We start from the raw sequence: 26117 nt of genomic DNA on the forward strand, positions 1-26117 counted from the left end.
GTTTGCACGATACTGAGATGAAAGCATGAACTGTTGTATTTCACGAGGTGATGTTTTTGCCAAACTAGCTAACTCGTAGTGTAGTAAAGAGTCAATCAACAAGTTAGCTGTTGCTAATTTACTAGGCTATGTTACGTTGTTTGTGTGGTCGGATTATAACGAATACAACATAATTTGGATACATCCAGTCAGTCTAATTTGATTTATATTCATCGTTTTGTTTTCTCTAGCTGGCTTCCATCTCGTAAACCTTCTGAGTTGGCAACGCAGCCAGTGTTCACAAAATAAGTTACTGGATGGAAGCCAGCTAAACGAAAACAAAACGATACATTACAATCCTAGTAATACGCTAGACTGACTAGATGCACTTGCATTACTTTGTTATAATCCTACTACACAAACTACGTAACATAGCCAAGTAAATTAGCAGCAACTGTTGATCGTCAACCAAATTGAGCTATAGGCGAGACTGGAACATGACTCCCACACACCTCGGCGAAAGGCGATCAAGCAAGCTCATGCTGCTTGGATACCTTCAAACCTTTTTGGTTGGCATCTTTATCTGGGAAACTTTTCTGGTGAGTAAATTATTTATACCCACAAAATATACACATACCTGTGGCATGATATTGAGACGAAAGCATGACCTGTGGTTGTTTTCCACTATCTGATGTTTTTACTAGCTAGCTCGTAGTAAAGGGTATTATTCAGGTAACTAGCGATTACTAACTTGCCATGTTTAGTCAAATTAAAGCAAACACAATAATTCAGACATCCATTCTATATTGATGGCTATGTTTTGTGATCTCTTGCTACCATCTACTGTCATTAATTTCCGTGTTGATAGAAAATGTATTCCTCATTTATTGTCAGGCCACAGTTCAAGCAAAAATGAGAGGCAAGTGTAATTTGTTTGGAAAATCTGGGCTAGGGCTAGTTGATGGACGACATGTAGAATAAACCAGACTTTATGCTTATTCAATCTAACAACCTATTGAAATGACAAGACGGCAATGTATGACTGTAATGTTTCATAGGGTAATGAAACGCACCACTTGTCATACCACTTGATTGCCTGCTGTTGACCGTTTTCTATATCTTGAACATCTCCCTATAATTTTACAGGTGAATGTTGGCCTGCACAGGCCCCGTTCCAAGAAACAGAACATGACAGCACTGCTGTACAAATTGTCCATGTATAGTACATGGCCTTCTCTCAGGTGTCGAGCAAGTACGGTCAGCACAAAGTGACCATTCCTTGCTGAACATCAACGAGACCGTCAAACACCTAATTCCTTGATGTACCAGCAGCATGTTTATTTTTTTGCAAAGGCTGAAAGCCCATCTCCCATCCCACACCATCACCACATTGCATAGAGGGACTGTAGAGAGCATCCCAAGGAGCTGCATCACGGCCTGCAGAGGACAGTGAGGACAGCTGAGAAGATAGTCAGGATCTCTCTGCCCTCCCTCACAAACATCTATACCAAATGCTGCATCCCCAAACCCACACGCATTGTGGACAAACCCATGCACCCCACACGCTCCTGTACATCATCAAACTCAATATTTTTGCATATTGCTGCTACCTCAATAACTGATGTCCATGTATTATGGTATTAGTATGTTATGTTTACATTCAGTTTCCCTTGCACTAGCTTACTTGTTTACATTCACAGTATCCCCACTTCTTGGTGTTTTGAGGCATTTGTCACAAATTTCATCTTGTCTTATTGGACCAATTTTATTGACCTAATTCCACACAGTTGTTGTAGTTGTCTAGGTTATGTCTAGGTCCTGGAAGAACGTTGTTTTGTTTCATTGTGTACTGTAAGTATATGATGACAATAAATACCAGTTGACTTGTCATGACAACAGATCCAGAAATCCCAAGCCCTTCATGATCCTGGATGTCCATAGTGGATCCTGTGTAAAGGATCATGTCCTAAACATAGCCAGTACATCACACAACTCAAACATGCTGTACCTTTTTGCCGATATGTTGACGGAAGCTTTGCCTACCCCTACACAGTAAGGTTTTAAATAATTTTGATGTGATATTTTTTATAGCTGTGTGCTAATGATATTCATTGATATGTAACGTGACAATGACGAGATTGTACCCTTTCCTGGACATGTAATTAGCTACCTGAAATGAGTAAAAGGATACGTGTTAAAAATTAAGAAACGTGTTGGTGTGGGCTTTTTAACTTATTAAAATATTTATTAAAATAACTTAGTACTGTCATTACTGTTCCGATTTTTAAATATTCACACAGGTGAATCCACAGTGAATTGATATGATATATTATCGTAGTGTAGCTTTCGAGAAGCTAACTTGGCTAATGACGATAATGTAGGCTGCCATGTTTTTTGTTTTGATCAGTACTCTGCATTGTGGGTGTCAAATGGTCAACGAGATGACCTAATCTTCTCACGAGAAAATACTGAGGTGTACGGGGTCAAGGGGTACATCATCAAGGGTCATATTTGTTGCCGGAAGACAAAAAAATCAAAGATGGCCTCTAGTAGCTCAAAACGAGACGAAAGACAGACGAATGTCAGATGTTTTAGATGCATATTTGTGAACGTATATCTATTATTTCGATCTCTGGTTGGTTGTACAATAGTAAAATCTGTTGAAAGCGATAGCCAAGTCAAGGAAAACGGATAATATTATGGTTTACTAGGTGGCGTGAGTAAAGCGTGAGTTATTTTTGGTTAGCTGTTAGCTAACATTAGCTAAACTAAATTGTTTGAACGTTTTCTTATGGATAATAAAGGTAAACTTTCTCAAAATATACAGTAAATTGAGATTCATGTTTATAACATACGCGTAGGCTAATGCTGAAGAGTTTATTGTTACGTAATAAGCCAAACTGGACATTCTAAAGGACGCGTTCCAACACACCGGTGTGTTGGTACGCTCCAGGGACCAGCCAGGACTCAACACACCGGTGTGTTCGTACGCGTCAAAGGGTTAACAGCATTCTCACAATAAAGAGAAACAGGAAAACAATAGTGAGAATGCTTAACAGCATTCTCACAATAAAGAGAAACAGGAAAACAATAGTGAGAATGCTTAACAGCATTCTCACAATAATATATATATATGTGAGAGAACAAAGGTTGTGCTCTCGCCGAAGGCTTGAGCACACCCAATTAAATGGAAGTGAAATTAACCAAATGTATGCCAAAAAAACGTAGTTACCCAATAAATGTATATATTTTAAAATAACAGAATGCTTATCAGTATTTATTTAATTCTGTTAGGTCATTAGATAACCATATTCTGCTCCAAAAGAGCAACATAACTGCCTGTTGGCTCTGCCTTCCATCCTGAGAGAAGAGGAACTGCTATATTAGGATGGTGTTCGTGGATAACGGTGTTGGAACAAACGGTTAATCATCAACACCATCATGCCTATGTCTTTCTGTATTTCAACATTTTATATCTTGCTAAATATATATATATATATTACTACACTGCTCAAAAAAATTATGGAACACTTTAGAAAACACATCAGATCTCAATGTGAAAAAAAATTATGTTGGATATCTATACTGATATGGACAGTTTAATGTCTTAGGAACGAAAGGATGACACATCTTTTGATGGAAATACGTTTTCAGCCTACAGAGGGCTTAATTTTATAGACACCCCAAAAATCTAAGTGAAAAAATTATGTGGCAGGCTAGTTCATTTTGCCAAAATTAAATTTCTTCAACTCAAAATGCTTCTCAATATCTTGTGTGGCCCCCACGTGCTTGTATGCATGTTTGACAACGTCGCGGCATGCTCCTAATGAGACGACGGATGGTGTCTTGTGGGATGTCCTCCCAGATCTGTCGAAGGGCATCAGTGAGCTCCTGTAAAGTCTGAGGAGCAACCTGGCGGCGTCTGATGGACCGAAACATAATGTCCCAGAGGTGTTCTATCGGGTTTAGGTCAGGTGATCGTGAGAGCCATTCAATTGTATCGATTCCTTCATCCTCCAGGTACTGCCTGCACACTCTTGCCACATGAGGCCGGGAATTGTCGTGCATCCGGAGGAACCCAGGACCTACTGCACCAGCGTAGGGTCTGACCATGGGTTCAAGGATTTCATCCCGATACCTAATGGCAGTCAGACTGCCGTTCTCTAACCTGTAGAGGCCTGTGCGTCCCTCCATGGATATGCCTCCCCAGACCATCACTGACCCACCACCAAACCGGTCATGCTGAATGATGTTGCAGGCAGTACAGTGTTCTCCTTGGCTTCTCCAGACCCTTTCACGTCTATCACAGGTGCTCAGGGTGAACCTGCTCTCATCTGTGAAAAGCACAGGGCGCCAGGGGTGGACATGCCAGTTCTGGTGTTCTATAGCAAATGCCAATCGAGCTCCACGGTGCTGGGCAGTGAGCACAGGGCACACTGTAGGACGTTGCGCCCTGAGGAAACCCTCATGAAGTCTGTTTCTGATTGTTTGGGCAGAGACATTCACACCAGTGGCTTGCTGGAGGTCATTCTGTAGGGCTCGGGCAGTGCTCAACCTGTTCCTCCTTGCACAAAGCAGCAGTTATCGGCCCTGCTGATGGGTTGAGGACCTTCTACGGCCCTGTCCAGCTCTCCTAGAGTAACTGCCTGTCTCCTGGAATGTCCTCCATGTACTGGAGATTGTGCTGGGAGACACATCAAATCTCCTTGCAACGGCGCGAAGTTGGACAATATGTGCAACTTCTGTAGGGTTAAGAAATCGCCTCATGCTCCCACTCAAAGAGATCAAGAGGGAGAAACTTGAAATGGCCTCCACATGCAAAACCAGTCCTGTTTTGGGGTCGGCTCATTGTTGCCCCTCTAGTGTACCTGTTGTTAATTACATCAACACCAATGCAGCGGAAAGTACCCCTCTGCTACTTAACTGACCAGATCATTATCAGAGAAGTTAATTCATGCCATACCCTGATAAAAAAACTGTTCATTTAATTATTTTGAGCAGTGTAGTTTAAAGTTGTTACATTCTTGTCTGCATTATGTTCTCTTTTTGCTTTAATGCTATGTCACATGTAGCAAAACCAACCTCAAGGAATATAATGGCCAATATTGGCCGGGTTTCCCAGATTCGTTAAGAAGCTCTTAACGCTATGTGCTTCTTAGGAACGTTCTAAGAGCGTTCTAGAGCGTTCTTAGAACGTTCCTAAGAAGCTCCTTAACGAATCTGGGAAACCCTGCCATTATCTTTAGTGATCTGTGCAAATGACCAATACAAGTGTGTTCAACTTCCTAAAGAGCAGCGTTGCACCTGACACTTAAGGCCGAAATATACTTTCCGCTATGTACGTGTACACATGCTGAATGACTGCAGCACGTATCCTGCGTTCGTTTGGTGCGTACTTTGTGCACGTCTCCCTGGCCCTTAAATGTACGCATACGCAAGGTGCAATACCGTCAGAAATCGTGGGCCAGTATACTATCCCTGCATCTCAGATGGAATGCTACCATCAACCTACCCAGACGCTCCCATGTCACCCCGCTCTTAATCTCCCTCCACTGGCTACCCATCACGGCCCGCATCAGATTCAAGACCCTGGTACTGACCTTCCGAGCGGTGAACGGGACTGCACCTGCCTACATCCAGTCTCTCCTCCAGCCTTACACCACTACCCGCCACCTATGGTCTTCTTCTGACAACCGTCTGGTGGCCCCACCTCTCAAGAGCACCCGCTCCCAACCCAAGCTCTTCTCCTGTCTGGCCCCCCCCAATGGGGGAATCACCTCCTCACCTCCATCAGAGACACTGACTGTCTCCCCACCTTCAAGAAAAGGCTAAAGACGCACTTGTTCCGGGAGTACACCAGCACTTAAAGATTTGTTGGATTAGATGTTAGCTTATTTCCTCCAGGAACACAATGACAATTATTGAGGGACTTGTTGGTCACTCCTGTTGGTTAGTTGAAACTGATTTAACTATTTGTACTTGCTGTGAATTATATTATTGTTGCTTGCTTTCCACCAGGTACACTCTAGCACTTTAGAGGATCATGTTGATTAATTGTACATGCTCTTATGTTTCTTCCCTTTGGCACTTATTTGCTTTTTCAGAGTGTATGCTTCATGTTTTGGCTACCCGCAATGTATGGGGCTATCTCATTGTTTATGATCATTGACCTATGCACTTTTTGTAAAGCTCTCTCTTGGAAGTCCCTTTGGATAAAAGTGTCTGCTGAAAGAATAAATGTAAATGTACCATCCTCTGAAGTAAAAATAGCCAGTTACATAGTAGTATTATACACCAAGCACACTTCTTGCTATTCCTAATCCGAAACCTTTCATGCAGTGGAAGAGGTGCCAACCACAGGGACTGACGTGGAAATTGACACCATGCTGTTGAAACGATGAAGATGGGTATGATTATGGATTTATCTGATTGAAAATGAAACCTTTTTCACCCCTTTTAGTATTATTTTATATTACTGGAAACCATATGTTAAGCTGTTGACTTATTATAGTTGAGCTTAGTATTATTATCACTAAACGATAGAAGATATTGAGCCTGAGTGTGAGATCTGGGTGACAGAGGCTGAGGAGTGAGGGAGAAGGCCACCTGGAGGCAGGCATCGTCCTTCGCAGGCTGAGGCCTGAGCTACAAGTCAAGATCCGCTGTTTTTGACCCCACGCCTAGAATCTTATCTGTGGTCGCCTGTACAAGGTCAGCACTGGCCCTAAGTAGGGAGGATTTACAACGAGCCTGATTGTGTAAGCAGCGTGAGCAGCCTCATCGTAATTGTGGGTTACAGAACCTGTTTTAAGAGAAACACTTATTATTGTCACCCAGCAAGGTCAAAGGCACCAAAGCTAAGGTGCGAGTGAAATCTGAAACCCCCAGAACAGGTGACCAATTGTGTTATGCGTAAGATCGAAGACCATCTGTAACTATCAATAGTAAAATAGCACATGAAAATAGGTGAGCAGTATGTAATTGGATGCCTGGGGGGTAAAGATCAGTTGGGTTCCAGAACCTGCTCACATTTATTGGGATTTTTGTCATCTTGAAGACCAATAAAGCCATTGCATCAAACTTTGCCAAGTTCCAGTGCCGTTTTTTGAACTTTGAAGATTGATTGAAGACTTTGAACATTTTCAAACAACAGCACAAAAGCTGCCAGATGCATAACTCCTTGTCCAGGTAAATGTGAGCAGGCCATCAGGAAAATAAATGGGTCACAGCACAGAAATGCAACCCTAACATTCGTAAAATGTAAAAAAGAATTAACATCACACACACCACAAAGACACACACGTCCACAATGGGAAAGTGAAACTGGGTTGGAATGTTCTGAGACCAGTTAACCAGTTAGGTCAAGAAAGGGGATGAAGGATTTAGAGGTATGTCTGTTTGACTGAAGACTGACCACTGTGGGACAGTAAACCCTGGAGGATGGGTGTATCATATTATATGGCCTGCTTTCTAAGATTGTTGATACAATGGAGATTAGTTTGACCAGGGGGGTCATCTGGAGACATGAAGTCTGGGTGATTTTTGGGTCATTTTTATGTTTTATGACACCCTGACTTGTTGCAGGAGAATCCTCATCACCTGGGGGAAGGAGCTCTGGGACATCAGGTTCTGAGGCTGTTGTTTCAGCTGTCACTGAATTGTGTTTGACGGACGTGTCCTGATTGTTGTATAGAAATGACCAGATGTTAGGTACTATATAAAACTGTATATAAACTATATAGGAATGTGTTCCGGTGCACCTGCAGTATGGCCACACTGACGAGAGCTACGCTATTATTACCTAACATTTTGTTTGTCTTGTTAGTGTTTGTAAGTTGTTTTGTCGATTTTGTATTTTGCATTCAATACGACCAGCAAACACTTCTGGATATTAAGTTTTCACTTAGCAAGGATTATTTTACAAACTTTAATTCCAGAGTTCGAGTTGGAGCTCGGAATGCAGCGGGCTCTTTGTTGTTCCGCCGCTCAGTTTACCTGCGAGACGGAGGAAGAAGAAACAAGGCCGACGTGCTGGAGTCCTCGTCCGAACTCGGAAACGGAGCTTCTAACCTGCTTTTCCAACCATCCTACTCGCTAACGTTCAGGTTAACTTTCTATGGGCCACGGATGTAGCGGTACTAGCATCTCACTGCTCTCCTGTCCTTGAGCTATTAACTGTAAAATCAGACCCTTCTATCTACCTCGGGAGTTCACTGCGGTGGTCATGAGTGCAGTCTACACCCCCCCAGGCAGAAAAGGCTGCTGCTTTGGATGAACTGTATGAGATTATCAATGGTCTGGAGAATGTGCACCATGAGGCAGCCTCATTATATACTAATATATTGCATCTGCTGCATGATTGTGTAACTCACACTATATAGTAAATTATATTTTGATTAACTTTTTAGAAATACCAGGGACTGGGGTTGCAAATTAGCTTATTGGCTAGAAACCTTTTACGCAGCACATCTACAACATATTGTTATTGATGTATGTAATAATGTGCGCTGCATTTTCCCTGACAAATAAACTAATGAATTAAATAAAAATCAGAAGCCCTGGGTTGATGCCGCGGTCCAGGCCAACCTGAGAGCCCGGTCTATCGCCTTTAACTCTGGGGACCCTGATCAGTACAAGAAGGCCAGATACGACCCTCGGAAGGCGATCAAAGCAGCGAAAAGGGCTTACAGGACCAAGGTGGAGTCCAGCTACCATGGCTCTGACCCCAGGCGCATGTGGAGTGGACTGTGGAGCTATTACAGACTACAAAGGGAGAGGCTACAGTGAGACCCAGTCCTCTGTCCTACTGCCAGACGAGCTGAGTACCTTCTACGCTCACTTTGAGAGGGACAGTGACCCCCCTGCAGTGGAGTTACCTGAGGGCCTAGCCAGTGGTGTGCCTACAATAACTGTAGCTGAGGCATTGCTCCAAAAAGCTCAACCCTCGCAAGGCACCTGGCCCAGACAACATATCAGGTGCTGCGCTGACCAGCTAGCAGGGGTCTTCAGTGACATCTTCCACCTCTCCCTCAGCCTGTCTGTACTCCCCACCTGCTTCAAGAGGACCACCATCGTCCCTGTGCCCAAGAACACCAAGGTCACCTGCATGAACGACTATCGCCCGATAGCACTGACCTCTGTCATCATGAAGTGCTTTGAGCGGCTAGTCAAATCATTCATCTGCTCCTCGCTGCCTCCCACAATGTACATTGAGCGAAAAGTACATTGATACATTTCTCACTACTATAGATATACTACTATACAATATTGCACAATTGCTGATAGTTGCTGTACCCCACTTGTCTTAGGTTAGTATAGCTCTATAAGGCTAGTATAGGTCATTATGTGTATTAGAGGTCTAGTATATTGTATTGTATACTATTGTCGAAGGATCCTCACGGAGCCTTCGTTTGAATGTACTTTGGAGAAATGATGAATAAACAAAAAAAGAGTGATGCTTATTAGGGATGTGCGAGCCAATTGTCCAATTACTTTTGGTCCCTTAAAAAGGGGGGGGGCCACATATAAAATGTGTTGTAATTCCTACAACGTTCACCTGATTTGGATGTAAATACCCTGAAATTAAAGCTGAAAGTATGCACTTAAAGCACATATTGTTTGTTTCATTTCAAATCCATTGTGGTGGTATACAGAGCTAAAATGATGAAAATTGTGTCAATGTCCAAATATTTATGGACCTGACTGTATGTGCATTTGCATAAGGTGGTTATAGAAATGGCTTGCATACGTATACTGAATTACAATATGTGCATTGGCATTAAATGTGTTATTAGAGATAGTCTTGCATATGTTTTAAGATGTATTAGAAATAGCTTGCAAAATGGTTTTAGAGCTTTTTTACCTTTTCGTTATGAATTAAAAATTGTTTCCAGATGTATATTTTAGATAAAATGAGTTATGACTGCTTGCTGGTAAAAAGTTTGAGTTAGAATGCTTTCAGTGTGACAGTTTGGACCTATTTTACATAGGATGTGGTAAAAACTGCTTGCATAGAGAAAACCGGATCTCCGGATCTTGAGAGACACACAGCGTTGTCTGTCCTCACTGTGGGCCCTCCTCTGGATCTTGAGAGACACACAGCGTTGTCTGTCCTCACTGTGGGCCCTCCTCCGGATCTTGAGAGACACACAGCGTTGTCTGTCCTCACTGTGGGCCCTCCTCCGGATCTTGAGAGACACACAGCGTTGTCTGTCCTCACTGTGGGCCCTCCTCCGGATCTTGAGAGACACACAGCGTTGTCTGTCCTCACTGTGGGGCCTCCTCCGGATCTTGAGAGACACACAGTGCCCCACGCCGATAGAAAGGTGAGTCCCTGGGAATCGCGACCAGCTACTTTGACAGGGCTGTCTGTCTAACTGGTGTTTACGCAAAACAGGATTTTGAAGATTCACATGTTCAGGCTCACTCTCTCTCATAGGTGCGGTGTCGTGTCCTAAATAACGGGGAGGGGAATAAGGGCGAGCAAGCTCTTGATTGTTATTATAAGGAAAATACTGATATTCGTCCGAGTGGGAACAGAGAAATAAGGGATAAACAAATTATAATGTTGTCATAAAAGACCAAAACATTAATGCTGCTATAAAAGACCCCTTGATGTTATAAAGCCCAGTGACGTTACGACACCGTGGTTTGGTTTCGATTCCCTCAGAGGGAGCAGCTAGCAAACCCAAAACTAAACGTGTGATCTCCGTGCACGAACCTATGGAACCGTTAGCTTATCATAGATGTAATCTATGTTCTAAGTACTTATATGTTTGTTATGCCAGATTTCTTTGCGTTGTCTTGTCCCAAGAATTTCAGTGCCCAGTCTGACCTTGTGTTGTTCTGTGTACCTGACAATAAAAGACTTAAACATGTGTATTGTGTTTGTCATCACTCTGCCGAAGGACTTCTAGTAATCCGGTATGACTGGTCACAGTGCGCTCTGTTTGGCGTCTGCTAAATGACTAAATGTAAATGACTAAATGGAATGTAATGTACTGTACAGAATAAAGAATTTCTATTAATCCGGCATCTTGACTATTCACGCACACAGTGTCTTCAAAACTTCCTCGACACTTCCTTGAGAGTTAAATTTGGTTTAGGTGCAGTTCTATGGGCGTGTGTGAAGCCCTATGCGACATTGCTCGTAGAAAGGGCTATACAAATAACATTTGATTTGAACACAATGACACGGTAGTCAGTAACCAATGTGAAATATTAACCTGCCTGAGAAGCTGATTTCACTGAGCTGGATTGTACCTGTGGAATATTCCAGAAAACTATCCTGTCTATCGTATACTGAGACATCATGTGGTCATCCTGAGGTATTTCTATTATGTATTATGATTATAAGAAGGATTACAAACACTACTACCCTCTGGAGGTAGAAATAAAGAATATCAGTCTGTCATTTTCCTCTCAAACACCAAGAAGGTTTGATCAGTCAGAGGACTGTCTGTCCAGGTTGGCTGACTTTCCTTTTATCCCAAATGGAATCGTACCAAACTATAGTGTCAGAAATTGTACATGCACTGCACCTTTTTCTTTCCTTTTTAAAAAAGTGGAGAAGGACCATATTGAGGGAGGAACAGAAGGGTAGCATTTGCAGTGGCCTCTTAAATTTAACCTTTCTGTTCCTCACTCAAAATCGTCCTTCTCCACTTTTTAAAAAAGGAAAGAAAAAGGTGCAGTGGTTTCCTAATTCTTTCCAGGACTATAGTAGTACAATACACCAAGAAAGTATTACATATTACATCCAATAGCAGGTCTGTCAGTATACCACGCAGCACACCTTTCTGGCTATTTCTGACACAACCCTTGAGGCAGGGATAGTGGTGTCAAGCACAGGGACAACAGTACACTAGCAGACAGATACAAAACACAATGCCATGTCAATCTACAATAATATAATAAAGTAGTATGTCTTAAATATATTCCTGTCCCACCCTGGTCTGTTTCACCCATCTCATGTTTGTCTCCACCCCCTCCAGGTGTCTCCCATCTTCCTTCCTACCCTCATTTATCCCTGTGTTTTCTGTTTGGGGTCAGTTCTTCTTGTTTGTCAAGCCTACAGTACCAGCATGTTTTTCTCTACCTCCTTTAGTCTTTTCAACCTCTTTTAGTTCCCCTGGTCCTTACATCCTCCCTGCCCTAACTCTCAGGGCCTCATTTACTAACAGGATTGCACCCATTTCAGGCGTAATATAGCGGGTAAAGACATAAAACCGTATTTACAAAGGCAGCGCACTTGAGTAAAAGGCAGTGCACTTGAGTAAAAACGCAGATTACCGCTGCTGGGAGTGTATAAGGGAAAGTGGGCGTGTGCCGCAAAGAGATGGGAGGAGAGAGTGTATTCTTCCTTGTATCATGTTAATGTTAGCTGTAACTTTGTGAACCAATATTTCTATCTCCTGTTCGCTGAACCTTCTTTTTCTTTTCCTCGAATCACCCATGGTGGCAGTAACATGCAGGCGATTTCTCCTGTCTTTTAATGGCTAATTAACACTAAAGGGCGGAGTAAGGCGCTGATTGCCCGACGAGATCTGGTTTGATAAATACCACGCAAAATGCGGAAATACACCGTGCGCTATTTGCGGTTGGGCAAAGGCGCAGATTAAGCCGCGGTCGCAATGTTAGTAAATGAGTCCCTGAGTCTGCCTGCTGCCCTGTACCTGAATGACTCTGCCTTGTGGATGACAAGCCTGCCCTGAATATTCTTTGTCCGTACCCCTTTTACCTTTAGTAGACCACAAACTCACAACCAGTGTGTGGTGTGTGATTCAGTGCGTGGTGTGATTATAACTGTGGTTGTGTTATGTTGAACATGTATGCAGACCTGAACCAAAAATAGTTTACAATAACGTACAAGAGCGCCCGGTCCCAACCCAAGCTCTTCTCCTGTCTGGCCTCCCAATGGTGGAATCACCTCCTCACCTCCATCAGAGACACTAACTGTCTCTGCCACCTTCAAGAAAAGGCTAAAGACGCACTTGTTCCGAGAGTGCAACGGTACTTAAAGACTTGGAAAGGCTGGATCAGATGTTAGTTTATTTCCTCCAGGAACACAATGACACTTATTGAGGGACTTGTTGCTCTTGTTGGTTAGTTGTAACTGATTTAACTTCTTGTACTTTCTGTGAATTATATTATTGTTGCTTGCTTTCCTACAGGTACATTCTATGTAAATCAGCATCTGAATTAAAATGTGACGAGAAATGGGCAGTGTAGTTGCGGAAAATGTGTGTATTTTATTGATGAAACGGCTCATTTGTAAATGTGCTCAGACTTTTCGATAACCTAGGTAAATAAACACTCGACGACGACTTACAAAAAACCGTTGCGCCACCTACTCTTCTGGCGGTGAATTGTTTTCAGCACCCACAGCCTACGGAGAACCATAAACGCAGTCTATCCGTCCGTATCCGTAAGCCCGCCCATCTGTTAACGGAGTCGGAGAAGCATACTGCGGCCTTTACAATCAGTGTGTGGTGTGTGATTAAACAGGAATACAGACCTCAGTGTCTCCAGCTTGCAGAGTGGATTCCTCAGTCCAGCAGAGAGCAGCTTCATGCCTGAATCCCCCAGGTTGTTGTTACTCAAGTCCAGCTCTGTCAGATCTGAGGAGGGGAGAGCTGAGGCCAGCGCTTCACAGCACCGTTCTGAGAGGTTACAGTCATTCAGCCTACATGACATAAGGAGAACATGAGACATCATCAGAGTCATAGTTTGTGTGATAGAATCATACAACAATCAAATATTACATCACAATATGTGCTAAGTCGTATTGTTATTTAAATTCTTCAAATGGCTTATACATACAGAGCAGTTTTGGAGTCTTTGACCACTGGCAGCAGCCTCAGAAGACCTTCCTCTGATCTGGAGTATAGCTTCAGATCAAACACGTCCATCTTCTCTTTTGAAGTCAGCAACACAAAGACCAGAGCTGACCACTGTGTAGATGAGAGCTTCTTCTCACTGGAGAGACTTCCTGAGCTCAGGTAGTGTTGGATCTCCTCCACCAGAGAATGGTCGTTCAGTTCATTCAGGCAGTGGAACAGATTCATGCATCTCTCTGCAGAGGGATCCTCTCTGATCTTCTCCTTGATGTACTTGATTGTTTTCTCATGGCTCTGTGTGTTGCTTCTTGTCTGAGTCAGTAGGCCTCGTAAGTGAGTCTGGTTGGACTCCATTGAGAGACCCAGGAGGAAGCGGAGGAAAAGGTCCAGTTGTCCATTCTTACTCTGCAAGGCCTTGTCCACAGCACTCTTGTAGAATCGGACTTCTGGTTTCTCTTTGAAAAGAGCCAAAAGTTTGTTGGAACTGGAAGCTGATGGAGTCTCAGACATCAGATTCTGCTCGTTGTTGATGAATGAGAGAAACACAAACACAGCAGCCAGAAACTCCTGAAAGCTCAGATGGACAAAGCAGAACACCTTCTCCTGGAAGACTTTACCATCCTGTCTGAAGATCTGTGTGAACACTCCTGAGTGCACTGAGGCATCACAGACATCAATGCCACACTCTGTCAGGTCTTTCTCATAGAAAATCAGGTTGCCTTTGTCCAGCTGGTGGAAGGCCAGTTTTCCCAGTGACAGAATACTCTGAATGCTCTCTTCATCCCAGTGTGGATCGGTCTCAGTTTTCCCAGCATACTTCACTTTCCTCTGTTTGGTCTGTAACACCAGGAAGGTTGTGTACATCTCAGTCAGGGTCTTGGGCATCTTCTCTTTCTTCTCTGTTCTCAGCATGTGTTCAAGGACTGTAAAAGTAATCCAAGAGAAGACTGGTATGTGGCACATGATGTAGAGGATCCTTGATGTCTTGATGTGTGAGATGATTCTCTTGGCCAGGATCTCATCACTGCATCTCTTCATGATGTACTCATCCTTCTGTGGGTCATTGAACCCTCGTACCTCTGTCACCAGGTCAACACACTCAGAAGGGATCTGATTGGCTGCTGCAGGTCGAGTGGTGATCCAGATGAGAGCAGAGGGAAGCAACTTTCCTCTGATCAGGTTGGTCAGCAGCACATCCACTGAGGTGGATTCTGTGGCATCACACCAGCTCTTGTTCTTTTTGAAGGCTAAGGGCAGTCGACACTCATCCAGACCGTCAAAGACAAACAGAACGTTGTACTTGTCGTAGTTGGAGATTCCTGATTCTCTGGTTTCTGAGAAGAAGTGATGGACAAGTTCCATCAGACTGAACTCTTTTCCATCCAACAAATTCAGCTCTCGAAATGGCAGAGGAAAGATTAACTGGATTTCCTGATTGGCTAGTCCTTCAGCCCAATCTGTGATGAACTTCTGCACAGAGACAGTTTTTCCGATGCCAGCAACTCCTTTTGTCAGAACAATTCTGATATGTGTATCTCGTCCAGCTGAGGGTTTAAAGATGTTGTTGTATGTGATGGCTGTTTCTGGTCTTGCTGATTTCCTGGATGCTGTCTCAATCTGTCTCACCTCATGTTCATTATTGATCTCTCCACTCTCACCCTCTGTGATGTAGAGATCTGTGTAGATCTTATTGAGAAGAGTTGGATTTCCTTGTTTGGCTATGCCCTCGAACACAGTTTCAAACTTCTTCTTTAGTTCAGATTTGAGTTTCTGTTGACAAATCTCAGCACGCTCATCTAAACAAAAAACAACACATGTTAAGTGTGTGTTTTTGTTAAACGTAGTTTTGATTATTCACAGATTATGAACAAAACATATTTTTTTAAATCTATGATCATTTATCAGGTACACAATAATGAAACAGCTTAGTATACTCACACATAGTACAAAGTCATAGGAAGATCTACACAACATTGGGCTACTCTGAGTCTCATAACTTTCTTTGTATATCTAACCTTCATCATGTATTATTAATCGGTCAAATAAGACTAAATATGGAGTCTCTTACTTTTCTCCAGAGTGTCAGCCAGCTCCTTCTGGTTCATGTTCCTCAGGACATGCAGTGTGATCTTCAGAGCTCCCTCTCTGGCACTGCTCTCCTGCTTCTGATATTCAGGGTCCACCACTTCCTGGTCCTCCTTCTGACTCTCTAAGCCTTCTGGGAAATCTGAACTCAGAATCCTCTTCATCCTCTTCAGCTCTTTCTTCACAAACCTGATGACCGTCTCCTCAAGCACCTGAAACAGAGAGGGGAGATATCAGACGAACCAGGAACTCTATACACAGTAGAACAATATGATTAAAATGAATATGTTCATCTAAAGTTTGTACTTTAGATGAACACAAAACTCACAGTGAATATGGAGGACAAGTCCTCATGGTGACTCTGGTCTGACTCAGACTTCTCCTGTTGATCTCTGAGGACAAGAGATGACATTACTTAACCACATGAACCACATGTACAAGGGCTGATCATCTGCTAAAGAGTGTATCATACATAAGCATGAGTGGTAATCTGAACTGTATCCACTCATGCATACACACAGACACACTGTATAAGAGTGATACCATCACTACCAAGTAAACCATCTTCTATACCACTACAAGGCACTATTCCTTTAATACATTCCTCAAAGATAGGAGCACTGTCACCCCCAGGTAAACAAGTGTGTTGTGTTTCAACCAGACACTGAAGAATGACATCAGGGTCCACCTCACACAGGGCTCATACCAGGCCTGGTACCTGCAGGGCTGGACACTGACTCTCATGCTGTCTGTGTGTGTGTGTGTGTGTGTGTGTGTGTGTGTGTAGGGAGGTTATTGTTGTCAAACTTCCACTAGAGCTGCACTGATCTCTCTTATTTGTATGTAAAGCTATTATAACAAAATTATTAAGCATTTTAAGGTGGAGAAGTAACTCACAGGCTTATCCTAGAGTTCGCTCTAGTCTCTACTAAATTAAATACTTTTTCTGCACCGACATGGAATGACCTAATGGTAGTATGGTATGGCTTGCATAATTGCATTTGTTTCAGGGTAGTTTGTTGTGGTTGTGTTGTGGTTGAGTCTCTGTGTTAATGTCAGGGAAAGTTCAACATTAAAGCAGCACAGTGGACTGGTAGGTTGTGGTCCTGTCTCTCACTGATCAAACACAACAAGGAGGTCAAAGGGTTTGATGTGCCTGATGGTGGTCTAGAGGTTAAACCATAGATACAGAAAGAGAAGACCAACACCACATGTTAATGAAATAATATTAAATAAAAGCTCCCTCTCACTGTGTAGCTCTACCTCATGGTCTGAACATCAGCCAGGCTATGAGTTCTGACTTAGAAATGTCACATGATGATTCTGAATCTAATGATGATGTTATACTTCGTTATACAGACGGCTTCTTTACATCATGTCACCTTCATCACATAACATTGAACACGAGCAGAGGTCAGTACATACCCTTCTTCATTAGAAGGTCCTCCTCCATCACTGAACATGATAGGTAGATCCATAGACCTGTCACTCTTCATGGACACACAGCTGGGTACAGGTGAGGCTGGTCTCTGCTGTCTCATCCTGTCAACCAACACAACAAAGTGTCTTACAAACATAAATCACTAAAGTAGAGCCTACAGATTAATTACAACAATATGTGTTGCTAAAGTAATTCATAAGAATTGTCAGATCCAGGCTTGAATGTTGCTGGTCAACATAAATGAGTCAGACAGGCAGGTTTCCAGACCTGTTGTTACTCTGTATCTCTCACTGTGAACCTTTACCACATGGTCTGTATGTCAGCCAGGCTGGCAGTCAGCATCTCTAACCCTATGTTTTAGTAGGGATGTGATGAGGGATATTTTAGTATCTACAGTCAGCAGCTCTAACCCTGTGTTTTAGTAGGGATGTGATGAGGGATACTTTAGTATCTACAGTCAGCAGCTCTAACCCTGTGTTTTAGTAGGGATGTGATGAGGGATACTTTAGTATCTACAGTCAGCAGCTCTAACCCTGTGTTTTAGTAGGGATGCGATGAGGGATACTTTAGTATCTACAGTCAGCAGATCTAACCCTGTGTTTTAGTAGGGATGTGATGAGGGATACTTTAGTATCTACAGTCAGCAGATCTAACCCTGTGTTTTAGTAGGGATGTGATGAGGGATACTTTAGTATCTACAGTCAGCATCTCTAACCCTGTGTTTTAGCAGAGATTTTACATGATAAAGAAAAGGTCTACATTGGACTTTTACATTATAAATACTACTACTTCACTTAAAAAAATGTCTTTACAAGTGAGCAACATGTCCCCTGTCATGGATTATTTCCAAACATTTTAACTGCTCAGTATTACCAACAAACAGGTGTTGGCAATTAATGGGTCTGGCCTGACCAACTGTATACACTTAACAATTAGACAGTAAAGACAATAAACAGTAGGGATTGAGACTGGCAGGTTGTGCTCTGACAGGAATAAGTAATGTTGCATTGATTCATGTGGGCCCAAGTACATTTAAACACTATTACTATAATCACATATAAACTATCAGACAAATATATAATAATATAGGAATATTGAGTCCCAGTAGAGACGGCTTCTTCATACCATGTCACCTTCATCACATAACATTGAACACCGGCAGAGGTCAGTACATACCCTTCCTCATTAGAAGGTCCTCCTCCATCACTGAACATGATAGGTTTATCCATAGACCAGTCACTCTTCATGGACACACAGCTGGGTACAGGTGAGGCTGGTCTCTGCTGTCTCATCCTGTCAACAAACACAACAAAGTGTCTTACAAACATAAATCACTAAAGTAGAGCCTACAGATTAATTACAACAATATGTGTCGCTAAAGTAATTCATAAGAATTGTCAGATCCAGGCTTGAATGTTGCTGGTCAACATAAATGAGTCAGACAGGCAGGTTTCCAGACCTGTTGTTACTCTGTATCTCTCACTGTGAACCTTTACCACATGGTCTGTATGTCAGTCAGGCTGGCAGTCAGCATCTCTAACCCTGTGTTTTAGTAGGGATGTGATGAGGGATACTTTAGTATATACAGTCAGCAGCTCTAACCCTGTGTTTTAGTAGGGATGTGATGAGGGATACTTTAGTATCTACAGTCAGCAGCTCTAACCCTGTGTTTTAGTAGGGATGTGATGAGGGATACTTTAGTATCTACAGTCAGCATCTCTAACCCTGTGTTTTAGTAGGGATGTGATGAGGGATACTTTAGTATCTACTGTCAGCATCTCTAACCCTGTGTTTTAGTAGGGATGTGATGAGGGATACTTTAGTATCTACAGTCAGCAGCTCTAACCCTGTGTTTTAGTAGGGATGTGATGAGGGATACTTTAGTATCTACAGTCAGCAGCTCTAACCGTGTGTTTTAGTAGGGATGTGATGAGGGATACTTTAGTATCTACAGTCAGCATCTCTAACCCTGTGTTTTAGTAGGGATGTGATGAGGGATACTTTAGTATCTACAGTCAGCATCTCTAACCCTGTGTTTTAGTAGGGATGTGATGAGGGATACTTTAGTATCTACAGTCAGCATCTCTAACCCTGTGTTTTAGTAGAGATGTGACATGATGGAGAAAAGGGCTCATTTAGGCTTTTAGATTATGAATACTATTTTGTATTCGATTCATTTGGTTGGAACATTAATATTTTTAAGACCGATCAAGCTCAGAAAAACTCCATGTCACTGTCAGAAATATTAATCTATCAAGCATTGCACAGTCAGTTGGTGAACAAGTTTAAGAAAGCTTTATTGCTTGTGGCCGGCCCACAAGGAGACAAAAACATCACACGCCATTGTGCTACAAGTTTGTCTGCTAGCATGTTGTGCTAGCTAGCTATTTAAACAGCCCCGCTCTTGACAGTCATTGGTTAAGACAAAGGCATGCAAATGTCCCATGGCTCTTCTTCATTGGCTCCCTTGCATAGACCTGGCGTGTGTGTGCGTGCGTGTTTGAGTGTGTGCGTGTGTGCGCTCTTTGACCCCTGTAAGCTTGACCATATGATTCACCCAACACAGATAAGGCCAGACATCTTTTATGGCCTCTCCAGTAAGAGAGAGTGGTCAGCCCAGGTCACCTTGTTTACATATGCCTCGTGTTACCCAAAGTTCAGATTTGGGGGTAGGCCTCTCTCTACACACAAGGAATGCTGAACACAGAATCATTCTTATACAGGATAAATGTGTTACATCTTCAATTTTTCCAACAGTCACCTTCATCACGTAACATTGAACACCAGCAGAGGTCAGTACCTACCCTTCCTCATTAGAAGGTCCTCCTCCATCACTGAACATGATAGGTAGTTTCATAGACTTGTCACTCTTCATGGACACACAGCTGGGTACAGGTGAGACTGGTCTCTCCTGGATTGGGCTTCAACACAACAGAGACAGACCTTCAGTCTCTCATTTATTCTGACTAATGATGATGTCAAAATATCACTGCTGAGCTCTGAGATGGAAAACAGTCATGAACAGGTATGGATTCTCATCTTACCTCTTAGCTTTGGTGTCCATGTCATGTTCCCCAGAGAGACTAGCTTTAGAGGCAGGGCCCCCTTCCTCTCTCTCCCCAGAGAGACTCATTTTAGAGGCAGTGCCCCCTTCCTCTCTCTCCCCAGAGAGACTCATTTTAGAGGCAGTGCCCCCTCCTCCCTCTCAAAGTCAGAACTTCTCTCCTCAGGGTCAGATTAGGATTTTGAAGCCAGACCTGTAGACCTGTAAACAAACAACAGTTAGAATCCAACCCTATCAGACTGTTACCTCAAGAGAGGAAGGAAAACTAACTTTATACCCTCATTAAGAACACACCACTATGATGTAAACAACTCAGTTAAAATGTATTCAGTACCTCAGTCATTTACCTCATACTGACATAAGACAACAGAAGACAACAGAGAAGACAACAAGCTCCACTCCATCTTACTGCTCCATCAGCTGTACTGAGCACTACCTCACTTCCTCTTACAACAAGCTCCACTCCATCATACTGCACCATCAGCTGTACTGAGCACTACCTCACTTCCTCTTACAACAAGCTCCACTCCATCTTACTGCACCATCAGCTGTACTGAGCACTACCTCACTTCCTCTTACAAGAAGCTCCACTCCATCATACTGCACCATCAGCTGTACTGAGCACTACCTCACTTCCTCTTACAACAAGCTCCACTCCATCATACTGCTCCATCAGCTGTACTGAGCACTACCTCACTTCCTCTTACAACAAGCTCCACTCCATCATACTGCTCCATCAGCTGTACTGAGCACTACCTCACTTCCTCTTACAACAAGCTCCACTCCATCATACTGCACCATCAGCTGTACTGAGCACTACCTCACTTCCTCTTACAACAAGCTCCACTCCATCATACTGCACCATCAGCTGTACTGACCACTACCTCACTTCCTCTTACAACAAGCTCCACTCCATCATACTGCACCATCAGCTGTACTGAGCACTAACTCACTAACTCTTAGAAAGCCTTGATGGATCAGTAACGAATGACGTGTCTGTGTGGATGTATGAATATCTATGTTTATAGAGTTTACAGGATTTACAGAACAATGTCATTGTAATTACAGTATTTAGAATTATAAATGACCAACAACAGCATGGCTCGTTAATCATTTTACAGATCTAACTAATCCTCTTCCAGTTCCTTGATAGAATCAGAGCAAATAAACATTGAAACTGGTGATAATAATCCAAAGGGAATTGGGCATCATCTTTGATCATCATTGATTGTAAAAGCAATGCCTTATTGATAAACTACACCTGCAGCCTACATCACCTGCCGTGCCAGAACCCTCCTCTCTCTGCCCTGTCTCTGATCACCTGCCCTGCCAGAACCCTCCTCTCTCTGCCCTGTCTCTGATCACCTGCCCTGCCAGAACCCTCCTCTCTCTGCCCTGTCTCTGATCAGGGTATTTCTCATGCTCAGGATACTCTTGCACAGGGCAAATGAAACATTCATCAATGCACAGAGGAAAACAGTGGAACAGGTTCACACTAGATGGTGTATTGAATGAAGGTTTATGTCATCATAGGTTGTCATATGCTAGCCATCTCTTTGACCCACAATCAAAAGCTGTTAACACTAGCTAACCCCAGTCTATAGAGGACCAAAGCACTCTAAATAGGATATATACATTTGATATGTTCATTTAAACCCTTGAATACACATGTGCAGTGTTGTTGTCAAAGGTCCTAGCCTGTCTCCTTCCCTGGCCACTTTTAACTGATAACACAGCACATCCTCTTCCTGTGAATCAACACAGGTGGGAGGTCCTTAAGCACTGACTGTTTAGACAGTGCTGCTATGCTGCTAACACATTTTAGCCTATGATCACAGTTACAGACACACTAGACACCTCTTAGTGCTCCACAGCCCACCGTCATTATGCTGCTTGCTAAAGCTGCTCATGCCTGCATGGCCAGAAGTTAGTTCTTTGTACGATGTGACTTGGAAATGAGATAAAGTAACTCTGGAACATGGGAACATGGGAGTCAGGTGGCTGAGCAGTTAGGGAATCGGGCTAGTAATCTGAAGGTTGCCAGTTCGATTCCCGGCCATGTCAAATGAAGCTTGCGCAAGTTCAGTCAGGCAAGACCGATCTCTGCACTCGGGCTTTATCGTAGTGTACACTTCTCACTCCCCCCCGCTAAGAACGCCCTACCTTCCCCCCGTTCCCTGGTCGGGCGGTCACTAGGGTTCAGGTCGATTAGCGCTCTCGCTATCAATTAATGGTGTCACATGATCCTGATTGAAATGACGTTGTGTCCTTGGGCAAGGCACTTCACCCTACTTGCCTCGGGGGGAATGTCCCTGTACTTACTGTAAGTCGCTCTGCATAAGAGTGTCTGCTAAATGACTAAATGTAAATGTAACATCACATTCCATGTTAATGTATGTGCACACTGATATTGTGAAGGAATATTGTAAAATCACGTACTTTAAAGTCTGCTTTTCAGTCTGCAAAATCTTCAAATGGACCTCGGATGCGAACTGCCCTTAACCTCATTGATCAACCCTGATCAAACGTTACCATGGTTAACGCTCTTTCCTCCCCGACATGGCATTGGTGTAAGCTCTGTTTATGATTTGATTTGTAATCATTGACTGTATAATTTCTGTCTTTAAATTAGACCATTTCATTCTGTTCATTGAAACCAATCTCATTTCAAATTCATAATTTAACTTGTTCATACTATCCAAATTTACCTTACTTTAATAAATTCATTGTAAAACCTATTTTGATGTGTGCTTGTTCACTAATGTTAAGATTGGCTCTACACTTGGAACAAATTCATTCCTTCAGATGACAGATTATTACATATTAAACCTATAGGTTTCCCTGATGTCCTAACTCAATATCAGGGTAGTGCCCCCTTCTACTAAATACTTGATAATACATTAAGTATTTCTGTTCTTCAGCGAGCAAACCCCGCTACACGAGCCAGCCAGCAGTGCAACATCCGTGGTTGGCGATTTCCTGGAAGCCCGCCTAGTTGTAGCTACGCACCGTAGGAAAAAAAGTACGAGCTTGTGGACAGAATCTGTTGATTTGGAACCCGGTCTTAAAAGGGCTGAGGGGAAGGAGAAGGGGAAGTCCCGCTGTGGTGACGCACTACCAACTAGAGTTTGTCTGGTCCTGATCGGGCCAGGTCAATGTTAAACTGTTTAAACACTTAGCTGCCTGTAAAAGAGGATTTGTATACTAGCAACAGCTTACTCTGATACATGGGTATTAGTTTATTGAAATACTTTATGCATAGAAAGTAAGGAAGTAAGTTAGGAAACTATGGTGATGATCAATTTCAGGATTGATAAATGGAATAGTAAAAGAGGTGGAGCAAGTGAACAGCTGTTTTATAGAGATACGGTGTATTTATAGAGATAAGGTGCATGGCAACTTATTCAAAACATGACTTGATTGGAGGACACCCTGGCACCTGGTCGCTGTTAAACTTGATTGTTGAAGCCAAACCCTCCATCTCCCACGATCTCTCAATCACCCTGGGATCGGCGACGGTGACCCCTTCATCCTCTGCCAGGAACCTTGGGGTTACCATGGACGACGAGCTCTCCCTCACGGCCCACATTGCTGCAGTCTCCCGGTCGTGTAGATTCACTTATTTTGGTTGTTCACAATATGTGCTTCATGTTTTGGCTACTTGCAGTATTTTTTTTTTACCCACAATGTTTTTTGGGGCTATCTTGTTGTTATCAGTGACCTATGCACTTTGTAAAGCTCTCTCTTGGAAGTCGCTTGAGATAAAAGCGTCTGCTAAATGAATACATGTAAAAATTTAAAAAATTTAAACTGGGGGAGACAGTTGACTTTGGTGATTTGAGCATTCCAAAAATATTTCACACAATAGACACTATGCAGCACATTTAAAACAGACAAGAGAAGGAGGAGGAGAACATGGTTAAAACTAACTCCCAGCTAGTCAAGAAAAAAATAGCCACTATGTGTGCAGTCAGAACAGCCATGTTTTATGTACAACAGCCAGCTAGGTACCAGGCTCCCAGTATGGCACCACCAGCACCCCAGCCTAGTAGGGTCCATGTGCTCTACCACCAGCACCCCAGCCTAGTAGGGTCCATGTGCTCTACCACCAGCACCCCAGCCTAGTAGGGTCCATGTGCTGTAGCACCAGCACCCCAGCCTAGTAGGGTCCATGTGGTCTACCACCAGCACCCCAGCCTAGTAGGGTCCATGTGCTGTAGCACCAGCACCCCAGCCTAGTAGGGTCCATGTGGTCTACCACCAGCACCCCAGCCTAGTAGGGTCCATGTGGTCTACCACCAGCACCCCAGCCTAGTAGGGTCCATGTGCTGTAGCACCAGCACCCCAGCCTAGTAGGGTCCATGTGGTGTACCACCAGCACCCCAGCCTAGTAGGGTCCATGTGGTCTACCACCAGCACCCCAGCCTAGTAGGGTCCATGTGCTGTAGCACCAGCACACTATCAGGGACAGGCCCCATACCCACAAGGAGGAAGGACAGGCCCATGGAGGGGCAGAGGGAGAGAGAGGGGAGGTTTTCAGGGTGATATATTGGGGTTTGGTTGCTGACAGTATGGGTCTTAGTTTTGTGTCCAGCTGAGGGGCAACTAAGAACTGAAGCAGCCCTTATATGTTCCTCCCAGTCAAAAAGACAATCCTGTGTAGAAACACTGGGATCACTGTGGACTTTCCTGGAATCCACAAAACTGGTTGTTGGGCTGTTGCAGACACATGAGACAGGATTATAACCAGGATTAAATGCCTGGAATGCTGCACCTAAAATACTTTCACTGTACCATGAAGTATGACCCTGACTCCACAGATTTTGAGTGGGGCATTGAATGGGATGAGTACTTTGATGGATGACACCCTGGGTAAACACTCCCTTTGAACAACAAGACTTGGGGGCCCATGGTCAGACAGATGTCTGCACCATCACATCTAGCTCCCTTTAACCAACAGTGGAAACTAGCACAACCGAGAGACTTTTTGAGAGGAATGTTGAAATAACAGCAGAAAGCCATGTTGTAACCACTGAACCCAGACAAGCTCCAGACCTCTGTGTGTTCCCTGGTGACCCCTGAACTTGACCAAACCCTCTCTGGGGTTCTGATACCTTGTGGCAGACAGGAAATGTTGTTGGTCTGATTAAAGTTTGTGGGTGACACCCAGCCTTACAGTAGCATGAGAGAGAGGAGGTAAAGGAGGAGAGAGGGGGAGGTGTAGAGGAGGAGAGAGGAGGTAAAGGAGGAGAGAGGGGGAGGTGTAGAGGAGGAGAGAGGAGGTAAGGAGACAGGGGGTGAGGAGGATAGAGGGGGATGAATAGAGGAGGAGAGAGGAGGTAAAGGAGACAGGGGGTGAGCAGGAGAGAGGTGGAGGAGTAGTGGAGGAGAGAGGGGGTAAAGGAGACGGGGTGAAGAGGAGAGAGGGGGAGGTGTAGAGGAGGAGAGAGGAGGTAAAGGAGGAGAGAGGGGGAGGAGTAGAGGAGGGGAGAGAAGGTAAAGGAGGAGAGAGGGGGAGGAGTAGAGGAGGAGAGAGAAGGTATGGTGTGTGGGGTGTATGTATGTATGTATGTGTATGTATATAGGAGGTCAGATGGCTGAGCGGTTAGGGAGTCGGGCTATTAATCAGAAGGTTGTTGGTTCGATTCCCGGCTGTGCAAAATGACGTTGTGTCCTTGGGCAAGGCACTTCACCCTACTTCCCTCGGGGA

At 43.6% G+C, this 26117-nt stretch overlaps 2 protein-coding genes across 10 annotated transcripts in view; one reads left to right on the forward strand and one right to left on the reverse strand.

Moving 5' to 3' along the window:
- The window catches only part of LOC134038948 (NACHT, LRR and PYD domains-containing protein 12-like), a 223027-nt gene that overhangs the window by 183508 nt on the left and 13402 nt on the right, over window positions 1-26117 (reverse strand). The window contains 4 exon segments of the mRNA XM_062484630.1: window positions 17328-17444; window positions 18520-18636; window positions 20148-20264; window positions 20388-20608. Coding sequence (XP_062340614.1) covers window positions 17328-17444; window positions 18520-18636; window positions 20148-20264; window positions 20388-20521 — 485 coding nt within the window. The 5' untranslated portion in view covers window positions 20522-20608.
- Window positions 1-26117, forward strand: part of LOC134038951 (NACHT, LRR and PYD domains-containing protein 3-like) — a 201505-nt gene that overhangs the window by 33591 nt on the left and 141797 nt on the right. The gene's annotated exons all lie outside the window — the stretch shown is intronic.

This window comes from Osmerus eperlanus, chromosome 18 (genome assembly GCF_963692335.1).
Source record: "Osmerus eperlanus chromosome 18, fOsmEpe2.1, whole genome shotgun sequence".
Classification (NCBI taxonomy): domain Eukaryota; kingdom Metazoa; phylum Chordata; class Actinopteri; order Osmeriformes; family Osmeridae; genus Osmerus; species Osmerus eperlanus.